General features: G+C 35.2%; 1 protein-coding gene across 2 annotated transcripts in view; it reads right to left on the reverse strand.

Moving 5' to 3' along the window:
• The window catches only part of Gas2 (growth arrest specific 2), a 125,210-nt gene extending 111,136 nt beyond the window's left edge, over window positions 1-14,074 (reverse strand). For both annotated transcript variants that reach the window (XM_026384115.2, XM_077798162.1), the window contains exons 1-2: window positions 13,766-14,074; window positions 5,735-5,899 (exon numbers count right to left, since the gene is read on the reverse strand). In XM_026384115.2, coding sequence (XP_026239900.1) covers window positions 5,735-5,879 — 145 coding nt within the window. In that variant the 5' untranslated portion in view covers window positions 5,880-5,899; window positions 13,766-14,074. The remainder of the gene's footprint in view (window positions 1-5,734; window positions 5,900-13,765) is intronic.
• Window positions 14,075-14,349: the final 275 nt, after the last annotated feature.

Consider the following 14,349-nt stretch of genomic DNA (forward strand, 5'->3'; position numbering starts at 1 on the left):
AAAAAGCTGGTTCTATTACAAAAGTCAATAAAGAAATAGGCACTAACCACTCTGAAAAGTATCAACTTGTGAACATGATTTAAATTGTTTTAATCTAGCTATAAGATACCACCCTTCCTAAGGAATCTTTACTGAACATACCTACAACATGTAGGAGAAAGGGTGTTGTCAAGAAAAGTCATTCTAAACTTATTAGACAGCAACAACTCCAATAAACAGGTGCTTAATGACAAAGTTATTTTACTTTTTAGAAATGACTGAAAAATGGAATCATTACATACAGGTTATATTAAAGTGAAAACAATTGCCTAGTGTGGTGGTGCATGCCTGTAATCCCAGCGGCTCGGGAGGCTAAGGCAGGAGGATGGTGAGTTCAAAGCCAGCCTCAGCAACTTAGTGAGGAACTTAGCAACTCAGAGAGACCCTGTCTCTAAATAAATATAAAAAAAAGACTGGAGATATGGCTCAGTGGTTGAGCACCCCTGGGTTTAATCCTCAGTACAAAAAAAAAAAAAAAAGGAAAGATTAAAGTGAAAACAATTGAAATCTTTTATGTGCATGTAGAAAGGTCAAAGAAGATAAAATCACCATGACCTCAATTGTCATAATGGATTTTCTAAATGTAAATAAATTTAATTCAGCATAACTTTGTAATATATCTTATAATTTTTTCAAAGTTCCTGAATATCTGTACACATATACCTTCATTCTAAATATTTATAATCTTTAAAAATAATTTCAATTTTTGATGCCTAATGAAAATCTTTTCTCAAAAGTATCCTCCCATGTGATTCATACAGTATTGCTGGATAAAACTCATAGAAAGCAAAGTAAAGCTTTCAAATAAAAGATAAAAGCAAAATGTACAATTTGAAAACATTTATGTTCAGTATATTTATATCAAAGTCAAGCCAATAACAATCTTCAAAAATCCATCAATAACCATGAAGTTACTAAAATATGCCTAACCTATTTGAATGATGGTTGGTGGCTATAAGATGAAACTTTTAATTTAATAGCATCCAGTTTTCTCAAAGCCACAATTAAATTTTTTCCCAAAGATTTATTTGTAGAATCATTTGATTTTCTAATTTGTCCTGAGGACACAGTTAAATAACAAAAGAGCAATAATTATATGTAAGTAAGAACAACAAAATAGTAGCCCTTTGGGGAAATAAATGTGAATATGTAAATATAGAATAAAGATTTAATGCAGATATTTAATGCAAAGCAGAGTACAATGGCCAAATAATCTTTTTATGTCTTTTCTGAAAGTTTGCCATAAAATGGGACCATCATCCCAGCAATTATTAGGAGACATACTAGGACTACAAAGATTTTTTCCCATAAAATAAGTAGATGTACCAAGGGATATGTAAATAGTCAGAAAATGTCACATGATCTCATGTCATTTATCATGCTGTCCCCCACTCAGATCCCAAGTCCTATGAGTATTTATTGACTTTCATTAGTAGACATATAAGACAGTCAGTATTTCACATTCTAATGTTTAAATTTTAGCTTCCCTGACAGCTTACTGTTGCTTTTTTAACACTAAGTCTAAAAATCTAAATTTATTATTGTTACTGATTAAGTAAACATATAATATATGAAAGTTACAGTGAAATACCTACATTTGGGTCATTAATATGAACATTGGTATATGAACCACAAAATCATTTTCTTTTTTTTCATTGTAGATGGACACAATACCTTTAATTCATTTATTTTTATGTGGTGCCAGGGATCGAACCCAGTGCCTCACACATGCTAGGCAAGTGCTCTACTACTGAGACACAACCTCGGCTCACAGAAATCATTTACTTACCCATCAAATCATACTTGTCCTTCAAAAACTCTAAATATCAATTGAGCATTCTTTAAAAAATACATTTTTTAAATGTACTTTCAGTATAGGATCAGAAATATCTGCATTTAGAATTTGAAACTCCTTTGGAAAAATTGAAGAATTTGTTTCATTTTGGACAACTATCCCAGAAAGAAGCAGGAAATATTTCCATATCACAATGATAAAGTAAGGTCCCATATCACAACAGTAAAACCTAATTAAAAGCTTTAATTTAGTATGCAAATTTCTACTTCAAAGAGGAATTTTACTTTCTATGGAGACAGGATTAACTTTGAAACTACTGCTGAGACATCTCCAACTTTCATGTAGATAAAAAGTAAGAATTGGAAGAGAGCAACATGGTAAAAGTCTGCAAATATTTCTGAAGGAACAAAATACCCAGTAATTAATAATTTTAAAATTTATCTTAGTGGCTCTATTTCCAAGGTATGTGAATACTAGATGTACATAAGAAAATACCTAACAGGGCCATACATTTATTCCTCTTCTGGTAACCACCAATCTGGTATTAATGGTGTCCTACTTCTAAATGTTTTACCACTTGAAACAATCTCGAGTTATTAGACTACTTTCCAACTTGCCATGAGGATATTCACTTGAAGTTCATTATCATTCTATTTCATATGGACTCAAGAGGATTCAAAGGTTACACTTTACTGTATCTTAAGATTTGTTTAGGATTCTGATCCTGAGAAAATTCATAAGCCATCAGATGCATTTGTGTTACAACTACTATTTTTTTTAAATTCTATTCTTTAAAAGAAGGTCATTCCTTTATATAAATCCTTTCCTTGTTTATGCATATCAATGACCTCAATTGCCCTCATGGGTCTCAACAGATGGATTTCTTGAAAACTTAACTTTTGGGAGCTGGTAAAGATATTAGAGATCATCTACTCCAATCCCTTCATTTTATGGTTGAGGACACAGAGCCCAGAAAAGATAGCTGAGTGACTCTGGGCAAGTTTCCTACAGAGCAGCAGAGCCAGAACCAGAAGCCAGGTCTCCTGACTCCCAGTTAGGAGCCAGGTCTCCTGACTTTTAATCCAAGGATCTTTCCATTACACACACTGATTCTCTTCTTTGAGGCTGTCTTGGGCTGTCACACTGACCAAGCTACTTTGTAACTGATCATGTTCACTAAATAAAATGCCTTGATGATAAGTCATGGGACATTGGAGTGTCCCTGTATAATCAGGCTATCCTATAATTAGTCACATTTCCTCTGCCTGGAAATTTCAATGGCTCTTCATTGATCATACGGTAAATTTTAAGTTCCTTAATATGCTACTCAAAGCAGTATATGGTTTAGGCCTAACAAATCTGATGAAACACACACACACACACACACACACACACACACACACACACACACACAGTCTCTCTCTGTGTCTCCCTTTCTCTCTCTTTCTCCCTCTCATGTTGATGCTAGACTTCATTCATTTCTTCCAAAATATTAAACTCCTTCCCAGCTCAATTCCTTTCCTGCCTACAAAGACTCTTACTCCATGCTTTGTCTTGCTAGCTACCAACCATTCTTCAGTTCTCCATTTAAATACAAGCCCCTTGAAGTTTACCTCAAGCCCTTTGATATCTTGCCCTGCCCAAACCCCATTTCACAGTCTAATTGCAACTTCAATATTTTAGGTTCCGTCAATGGATAACATATTCAATTACCTATAAAATGTGTTTCTTTGCTAATCTACTCCAAATTTTGTAAGAATAGGTGCTATGTCTATTCTTAATCACCTCTACTACCATTCAGAATGTGTCTGTAACACAGTCACCATAATAGTTATTACTTACTGGTTGATTATTATGTCATAGACCATAGTCTGATGATCTCATTCAAACAACCACCAAATCTTTAAGGTTGGTATTAGTATTGTACAAATTTTACAGACTGTAGAACTGAAGCATTGTGTAAGACACACAGTAAACAGTGGAACCGAGTTGAATTGACACATTCTTATTCCAGAGTCCAACACGGCTGAGCTCAGACATATTTCTTGAATTAATGAATGAATTCATGCACTAAATCAAATTAATAGTTTCACTGAAGTATATAAATGCAGTAACAACATGTTTAGTGTTCACTATATGCCTGGCATTATTTTAAGTATTATATATATTTAAATTATTTACTTTCACAACAACCTATAAATAGATAATACTAGATAGATAATAACTGTTATTATACATATATGTAATAACTATTGCATACATGAGAAAAACAAGGCACTAGATAGATAATAACTGTTATTATAGCATACACACACACACATACACACACACACTCTTGTGTGTGTACATAAAATAACTGTTGTATACATGAGAAAAACAACACACGGAGATGTTAAGGAACTTGCCCAAGATCACACTTTTAGAAAGTGACAGAGCTGGGGTTCAAATGCCAGCAGTGTATTTCCAGAGTCTGTACTCAACTTCTCTTTTATACTGCTGCACATGATAGCTTATATCAGAAGACAGACTGATGAAAGTTAATGAATTCCTAAAGTAACAATCATTAGTGAATCCTAAAGTGATAAAACAAAGAAAGAAAAATCCATGTTTAAGCTAAAATAACTACATTTGATGGAGACAAAATTCCTCCTCTGAATGGATGAATTACTAACAGATGGTAGCCCCCTCCTTCTGGTAGAGAGAATGTCACAAAAGAGTGAAGGGAAAGTCTTTCTGAACTTCTGATGGTGGCTGAACTTCTGACTCATTGACCTTTGACTGAGCACCTTTGTGAAAAAACTACAGTTTATGTACCCATATTTGATAGCCCTGGTTAAACCATGAAAAGTTGCCAAAATAGGGTGCACACAGTGAAGAATAAGTGAACATCTAACTCTAAGGGGGGAAATAAATAAGAATAAACAAAATCCATGCAAAAATTCACAACCATAGCAAGCAGGAAAAAAACTTGCTAAAATGGGCTCAAACCTCACCAAATGAGGTGAAAATTTCAGATGGACAGAGTGGTTTTCATTAATCTTTACAGTTTCATCAACTGGGGTGTGACAATACCAACACTAACCCTGTAGCATTCCTTAAAGAATAAAGCCATGTTGACAAATCCCTTCTGCAAATGATAAAGTGCCTTATATATTCTACTTTGACTCAATATCCAGATCTTATATCTTATAAGCTCTGTAAGGATCCTTTCCCCAAGATGTAAATCAATTTTATTCTTCAGGAAAATATTAGTGTATACTATGATTTTTTAAATGTACAAAGCTATTTTGCACTTGTAGAAATTTTATCCAGAGAAATGAAGAAGCAGCTTTGCTTGAGGTAGGCTTTTTCTCAACAATATTGTCAGACAAGTACATGGAAACAAAGGTGAATTAAGAAGAAAAAGTTTAGTTCAAGGTTAAATAACTGTAGTCAGCTCATTTGGACAAAGGATAGATGCTTTTGTTCCTGAGATTGGGTATTTAGCAGTTTTAGAAGGTGTGCTATAAAAGTAGGACAAAGAAATCTAGTTTTAGAAGCTAGATTTCACAGGCTATGGCCTGTGAACACTGTCAAAAGAATAGGTCAGGTTAGTCAGTTATATGAAAGAAAAGTGAAAAATAAATCAGACTAGTATATAAATGTACTAAGCAATTTGACCACATATTTCCACATTTCAATGAATGATGTTGGAATCATGAATCACAATTCATATGAAAGACACTGGGAAATTCATTGAAATTTTCCACATGCTTCAGGTTTCCCAGATGAAAAATCCAAATAATGAAAGCCTTTCTTTCCAAGTTGCTATCACATGCTTAGGTGAAGGAGACTGTAAGAGGAAAAAGCAACAACAACAAATGTTATCTATGGTCACAAAATGATATCTTATAACCTTACCTAATAGATTGGTTAACCACAAGGCCAGATCTTCTTTCATCGGTAGCAAATTAGCTTCATGTCTGCTGGCCAGCCATTGGCTATACTGATGCATATCAGAGAGGCCAGGCCCACTGCGCACCTTTGGGCTCAGAGCTGTGCACATTATTTATCCACTTGTAATACCTGTTTTGGAAACAAAAAAGCAATTGCTTTTATACAGACTTATGTGGTTAAAATCTTGCCACAATGACAACGTATTGAACCAGTTTCATGGTTTTGTTTTGGGATTTTGTGTGTGTGTGTGTGTGTGTGTGTGTGTGTGTGTGTGTGTGTGTGATAGGTCAGGTGATTAATTATTAAACTCCATGAAACATTGCTTTATTTGTAAAGGATCTCTCACTTTTGGCCAACCACTTGGTAGTAAATAACAGCAGTCAAAGGTCAAATAAGAAATCAAACAGTAACCCCTTAGCTCATGTAAAAGAATATATTTGGAAAGGATCAGCTGCTAAGGCAAGAAATTCCATTTACTTGAACGCAATAAAAAGTGGTTGAATTAAACTTTTAATGTCCAATTTGTTAACTCTCATTGTTTGGGTTAATTTTTGAAAACACAAATTTTCATAAAGTTTTAGGACTAAATATTATCAGTTACATTATTTGCACAATTTATGGTAAACACATAGTCCTCCTAAAACTGTTGCCTAAAAGATAAAGCATAGTACCTGGTTTTTGAAATAGCCAATTAATTAAAAACTCACAATAAAAGAATTGAGTGGGGGACAGGTAAGGCAGTGCATTCAAAAGATCTCTTTGATGGTCACAGAAGGCAACCAGCAGAGAGTTTCTGACTTAACCAAGATCAGACAGATCATAGCACAGGAAGGCTGATCTGGGTCTTCACACATCAACACTCTTTCCATAATGACACATTTTTATAAAATGCACTAATCAAGAGCTCATACTAATAATCTAGAATTACAACTTAATTCTAACAAATCCTATCACAGGTAATTTTTTCGTCCTCTACTATCATGTCTTTCTTCCTTTTTATCTTCCCACTTAGTCTATTTTACCTGATGGGGTTTTGTTTGAAATAATTTTTAGAGTGGGAATAGATAAATGTTTTATTCTATAAAACAAAAAATAACTTCATTTAATTGATTTCCTTATTCCTGGTACAACATCCCATGTGTTATAGAAAAGATATTTGAATATATATCTGAATATAACACTTTTATTCATGACTATCAGGACATAAGTCTATAGAAATTACTGTTGAAACTGCTAAAATAGTGAAGTCATATGTTTATGAACTTGTATTTCATTCTGTCTATAAATAAAATATGAATATGAAATTAGTCAAATGCAACATAATTAAATAAAAATATTTGCAACAGGCATGGAATAAGATTTGTATGCTATCATAAGATTTTCAGTTATATATTAATATTTGTTTTATTTTCTAGTTTTCAGGGCTGGGATAGAACCCATGCATGCTTGGCAAGCTATCTCTACCACTAAGCTACATCCCTAAGGCTATCTGTGGCATTGTAAAGTTAACAATACAAGTTATGTGCTATCTATTTTATTCTTAGAAACTTTGCATATTATTCATTTTCAGTTAATGCTGAACTGTAATTCACTTAGCATTGGTTAATTTCTTTTCATGACTATTTTTTGAAAATGTAAGACATTGGTGTTTCAAACAATGCAAAAATGTCACCACCTCCTAAATATTAGAAGAGACTGTTAGGAAAGTGAATAAATACCAAAAATGTGTCATAAATTTTACAACTTAAAGGCACAATCACAATTTCATTACTCTTTTGAATAATATTTGAAAACGATTATCATAAATTCTCTTTGATAACATTCTCTAAATCTCTAAGTATCTAAAGTGATATAGCATAAATAGGAAATGTTTTTACTCTACCATACTGTAAGTTACTAAATTGATGGTATATGAATCAGAATATATACCATTGTTGCAGTCTATCACAGTTAATGATGACATTATTCATATAAAGTACTGAAGTTTTCTCCAAACCCTCTGATTAATCACAAAAATCCTAAAACACCTTTCAATTTCTGTTCTCTTAAAAATAGGTCCATTCCCAGCAAAATAAAACATCTGTTTGTAGCTGGTTAGGACGTCTACAGGCCAGCTACTCTCAGAAACAAACATTTAAGTAATAATACATTTAAGCACATGATTCATATGTTTAAATAACTAATTGAAATCTTAAAAGGGTTACCTCTAAAATGCCTTTCTTCTCAAGACACAATCTCTCCCACTACTTTCCTGAAAGTGAGATGTGGTGCTTTAGTAACTTTACCTACACCCTATTATGTGTTCTGCAACTTCCATTGAAGCATCAGAGCCCTATTTTGCTCTGTAAAAGCAAGAAGACACCTCAGATTCTTAAGCTCATTGTCCAGCAAAGAATTCATCAAGGGATAGTTTACAGTAAGCCTAATGGGGTGCAACCATTTCAATGAGTCAGAGGGACACAATCCTTCCCCTCAATACTTGCAAACAGTGAAGTTTTTATCTTCCTTGACAGTGCTACATTTATTTCTCATGTCATCTGGTTTGCATTTTGCCAGAAATGTAATTCAAGCTATCTTCTAATATGTACAGGTGATCATCAAGTAAAAACAATCAGAATAATCCAGCAATTTTTATTCTGATACTTTGTATATAAATCAAAATTCCAGTGGGGAGAAATCCAAGAATAGAGTTACACTGCCCCAGGAGGCCAACCTGAGAGCAAGAAAGATTAATGGATAATTAACATGCAATAAAAGTTAATTAAACATAAGACAACTATGTATAAACCTAAAGTCACTCTCATAAATGAGGACTTTTAAGTCGCCTCTGAAAAGAATTAGGGTTGTCAACCCAGTTTCTCTGATCCATTTTCAATTTTCAGATTGCCACTAAACTGAGCATGACTAGATGGGTTAGCTGAGTGTTGTCAAGTGGAGGTCTTAGATTTAGACTTTGCAGAACAGAGCACAGGAAACACAGAAATAGATCCAGATTGCAGGAACAAAATTTAGAGTCTGGAAGATTTTATGCTATGGTGAAATATATTCCAATTGAAAGGATTAAATTGTGCAAAAAGATTCAATGAGTTTGTACTACCCAGATGAAAAGATATTTATAGAATTTGGCCATTTTATAATTTTTATAAATTATTTGTTGAATCAACCCAGATGAGTTGAATTTGAATCCTAAAGAACAAACTGTAAATAAGGATTATTTCAGTTCTTTAGAACTCAATGAAAAGTTTTCAAAACCACGAAAGATGTCAAGAGGTAGCTTGTAAAGATGGGAAATGAAATGATTAAATGATCCACTAGGATTAAAGAACAAAGTTCAGTTAGAAAGAAATAAACAAATTTTGTATGTCTAAACATTGACAGATATTACCAATAAATTTATATAATCTAAATATTTTAGAAGCTTGATCAGTAATTTTGGCAAGTATTAAAGTCAATCACTTTGAAAAGAATAAGAACTCAAATACTTCTGTGAATCAGACCATGGTTCCAGAAAACTTTTTTGGTCTATCAAAAGTGGATAACTCACCCCTCAGCACTTAGAATTAAGGAAAACAAAATTTAAAGGGAAAAACATGCAGAAATTTAATACAGACTTTTTCAAAGACTGTGTGTATGTAGATTTTTCTTTCTTTCCATTGTAGATGTGATCTGGAATAGCAATTATGGATATGATGAGACTTGAACAAGCCCAGGGGAAGAAGAAAAAGTTAATGACTCTATAAGTAAAATATCACATGTTTAAAGACTCTGTCTAGCCTGTTGCTCCAGAATCTCAGCTGAAGATACCACTTGTGACTCTGAAAAAAAAAAAGAAAAAGGGGGACTCTTTCACGCCACCTAGAGGTGTTCTTTATTGTGACCAAAATGGTTTGGGGCCTATCTCTACGTGCTGCCAAGTTAGAGAAAATGAATTGCAATATTATATATAAAATAAATAAGAAAGAAAAAAATAAGAATTAAATTAGATAAACATTACATCTCTACTGTCTTCTAGGAGATTCCATTAAGAAGTCAAATTACTGGAAACAATATTGGAATCAGAAGTCCTAGGGTCAAATAAAGGTCCCAGTACCTTACATTTGGTAAATATTCTATTCTAGTCCCATGTCTTTTTCTCTTTGATTTTTCACTGTGTATAGTGCAAACTAACACTTCAAAGATATTGTGAGGATTAAATATTTGCACTAATGCTGATTATTTATTTTGTGGTCAATATATTCTACATTAACAAAATTTAAAGCATCACCATCAGAAAATGGACTACTACTACTACTAATAATAATAATAATAACAACAACAGAAAAACACACACGTCCATTGACTTATTTTGGAAAAACATTCTGTAACAAAGTAAGAACATTCTAGATAATTTTGAATCATTAAGTAAACAGCAGTAAAGGTGAAGTACAAAGAGAGAAAGTATCAGTACTATAAAGCCATACATAATGAAAAATCCAAAGTTTCATTCATATCAAAAAGAATGTCATTGCCAAGATGATATATGAAAGGTGAGAAGTACAGTGAATAGTGTATGTGGGAGGGTATAATATGCTAATTTATCATATGTATATTTTTACACCAGTTGAAGAGCATAAGCTATTAAGATAGAGGAATGCTGTAAGAGGATATCACTACCAACACACCTCAACTCTCACTTCTGTCTCTTCCTGTCTCTCCCTCTCTTTCACACATACACACATACACACACACACTCAACTGTGGCCAGTGAAAGCAAGGAGTCCAAATGAATCTACAGTCAAGTGTCCCTCACTAAAGGCAACCTCCACTCTCATCAGCATTGTTGACCCTACCGGTATCTGTTCAGTTTGGGGTGTTGTGGATGTTGAACAATGCAGAAAAAAAATTCATAGACTAGTTACACCATATTTTAAAACTAAAAACAAACAAAAATGCCCCAAACCAAACACCTTTCCAAAATCTAAAAAGAGAAAATACCATCTTTCAAGTTAGAATCAAAGAATTAAAAAAAAAAAGTTGTGTTTTTTTTCACAATTGTATTTTAGTCTTATGTGATTCATTTTGACTAATCATAATCTTTCTACACAATGCATAGTCTCAACCAATATTATGAATGAAAAATCTTATAAGTATCTAATCAGAAAATAAAGTCCACAATTTAAGCATAAAGGTGATTTCAGATTTTATAATCTGAAATTTTAGTTCTGCATCTAGCAGGGGTGCCATTTGTCCAAGACAAATAAATTATCACCAAACATAATAGCAAAATGACATTAAATGCTAGTTTATCTACTTATGTGATAAATTATTTAAACCTAAAGCAACCTTAGAAAATGTATCAATATTCCTCATTATTAGTAAGAATCTGGGCTTAAGAAGAAACATTGCCCAAAGTAACAAAGCTGTTTGGACATAGTCCTTAGAAGTATCCTAGCCTGCCCTCCTGGAGCTCAATCTCTGTGATATTAACTCTCCTCCTGTCACCTCTTTCTTATCCCAGTCCTCTACTGATGTGTTTTGAATGAAATGATGAAGTACCTCAATACCTAGTCCTTCTCAAACCATGACCAAAATAATAATAACAACAACAATAAAAATAATAAAGCTGAAGGTGAATGGATTTTCTACATTCTCATAACATTAGGGTTTCTTTTGTTTTATCCAATTAAAAAAAATTAATAAACCATTCTTCCAAACAATTTAAAACAGATTTTTATGTCTCCACCAGATTAAAGTGAAATATACAAAACTATCCAAAATTAAATAACTGGAAATATTTAATGACTTATTAAAAGTTCACATAAACCAATTAGTAACTCTTAACTAATGAGCAGGATTTTGTAAAAAATTACTTAAAACACAAACATTCCTGATTTACTTGACTCTAAGGTAGTTAAGACCTATGAGAGTTCTACATTTTGTTTCTAGATATGAATTTCTTGTGTAGAGTGAAAAAGTTAGCAAAAGTCCAATTGAACTGACTCCAAAAGCTTTTTAATAAAGAAATTTACACAAGTATCTTACCCATTTTCATAAGAGATTTTTTTTAAATTTTAATCCTAACCTTTCCTATAGTCAATTATAGTTGCTAAGGAAAATTTTTAAAGAAACAGTGGATCTTGCCTGGGGCACAATATAAAAACCACAAAATATACCAAATAACACTACAACATCTATGGCCACTTTACTCATAAGTAAACAAATTGTGAGAGCCTCCTCATTTGTTTTCAACCAAGGTATCATAGTTCTTTCAAAAGCTCCCAGAGTCTACAATACAGACTTTCAGGGTTGAAGCAAAGTTCTAAAATAACACACATCATACTGATGATTCATATAAGACCTGACATTTCAGCCTTCATACAAGTTTAAGGTTTAACTAAGGCTTCATACCAAGATACCAGGGAACCCAGAGGCAATCACAGGTCCTTTATACTAGGTGAAATAAATTTTGTCATGTGAATTTATTGCCAGTACAGCACAGTCCATATCACCCAAGCAGAATGATTAACAATGAAATGAAATTCCAAAGTTCACTAACAAATAGGCTGAAATCAAAGCTACCTTTCTGTGCCAGAGACTACTCAGACAGCCCTGTGCAAATGCCCCAATGTGCCTTATGAAGGCACCTTGTCCCATGTTTCATCCCACTGGCCCTTACCTTCCTTAAGCAGTCAGAACCTGGATGCCCATGTTGGAAAGGACCACCATAGCCACCACCTTTTCCACAGTTAGAGGGAAACATTCCTTGAGAAAGAACTCATGGATCAATTTCAAAGACAAGCTGGGCAAATCAGATCCCAGTAGTAGTTACTCAGTGTCCACAAAGCTAAGAAGTTGAGGGAGAGAAGCAAAGAGCACAAGGGTTGGTTCTCAGCCTTGCCTCTGTGAATCTCAGGGGATAAGTGGAGAGGAAAGGAGAACTTCCTCTGTCTGGCTGGTCCATCCAACCTGTCTGAGCCTTTATTTCAATCCCAGGAGGCCTAATGGGTGTTCCTGTGCCCGCGCAGATCTTATTTCCTCTGCATAACATCTCCCATATACACTGGATCAAGCTTGGTTGGAAGGTTGGGAGGGGCGGTGATAAGAGTAAAGTTTTGTGAATTCTTGATTGTAAAAGAATGAAGATGAAGAAAGAGGGAAGGGTAAAGGCTGAAAGGTTAACTTGGCAAAATATGCAAATATCTGCTCCCTCACACATACCTCCAATTGTATTGGAATGTAGAAAACAATTTATAAATTCCCGATTTTACTCCTCTCCTTTCCAGAGACCAGACAATCTGAATTTCTGGACTGTCAATTGCCATTTACCATATTGAGTTGATTCAGTGCTCCCCAATTTCAGACTCCAGTCTACTCTTTAAGCTGGACAAAAAAGAATGATAGCATGCAAAATCTTCCCAAAGGGTATTGATACAGGGGCTAGAGTTTGTTCATTAAGGAAAAGCACAACTCCATCCAACTCATTCAATGGAAAGGAACATCTCCCCAAATCTCAAAGTGTTGCATTCTTTCCTCTCCTCCTGGCCTCTCTGACTCAAAAACATTCAAGATCAACCGATTAACTACCCTTTCCTCTCCCTTCTCCCCAGCAGCAGACAATGCTGAGCCTTTATTAGACACTCTTGAGCAAGTATGCATATGTGTACATTTATAATCAATGTGCTAATTAGAACTCCTCACTTCTGCCCCTTGTTGGCTGAGCCATTCCAGCAGGCTTTTGGGGCTGCTCCACACTGTAAGGATGTGGAGCACATGGTTGTTTCCAGGGAATCACAAAATCACCCACTGTACGCACTAAGGCTCTCAGCACCACAGCCTACTCCACGGGCGACGACTCTCACGCTTCCCTGCGACATCCCTGCGGTTATTGTTAGTAACCTGCCCCTCCCCCTTCGCCCCCGGTGAAACAGACCGGCAGGGGCTCTCGCAACCCCTGGCTGCAGAGCATGCATGCTGCTGCAGCGTTGGCGGAGAGCTTGCCCAGCCCGCCTTGCTCACCCCCGGGTTCCGAGCTGTGCTGTTGGCTGCTTTCAGAGACGCCAGGGCTCCCGCCTGGGCTCCTGCAGATTCTTGGGGCCGGCCCCCTCCAGGCGCAGGTCCTCCAGCAGCGGCTCCCCGCACCCCACCAGTACAGCGGCAGAGGCAGCGGCAGCGGCAGCAGCTACAGTCGCACTGCCCCTCTTCATACTTCTCTGAAGTCTCCTCTTGGTGCAGTTTGGGAAAACGATTTTTCCCCCTGCCAGAAACAGATTTCCTACATTTCATCAGTCCACATAGACCGAGCGGAAGTAAAATGCTTACTTTTTCTGGTGGACAGCAAACGCAATTGACACTGATTTACCCTTCAAACGGGGAGAGATTGTATTACAAGCCTTTGGCAGCAATTCCGAGGTTGGGGCCAAGCTCCAGCCCCTCCTTGTCCCCCAAACACTAACCTAAGAGAAGAGGTGGGGGTGGGGAGGGGGATCATATTTAACTCCAGGGTTTTAACAGAGTCGATGGCTTTTGCACAATATTAAAATTAGGTGTTGGAAAAGTTTTTCTTTCCTGGCCTGTGATTTGCAGACTTAGAGGCATGAGAT

This window comes from Urocitellus parryii, chromosome 4 (genome assembly GCF_045843805.1).
Source record: "Urocitellus parryii isolate mUroPar1 chromosome 4, mUroPar1.hap1, whole genome shotgun sequence".
Taxonomy (NCBI): domain Eukaryota; kingdom Metazoa; phylum Chordata; class Mammalia; order Rodentia; family Sciuridae; genus Urocitellus; species Urocitellus parryii.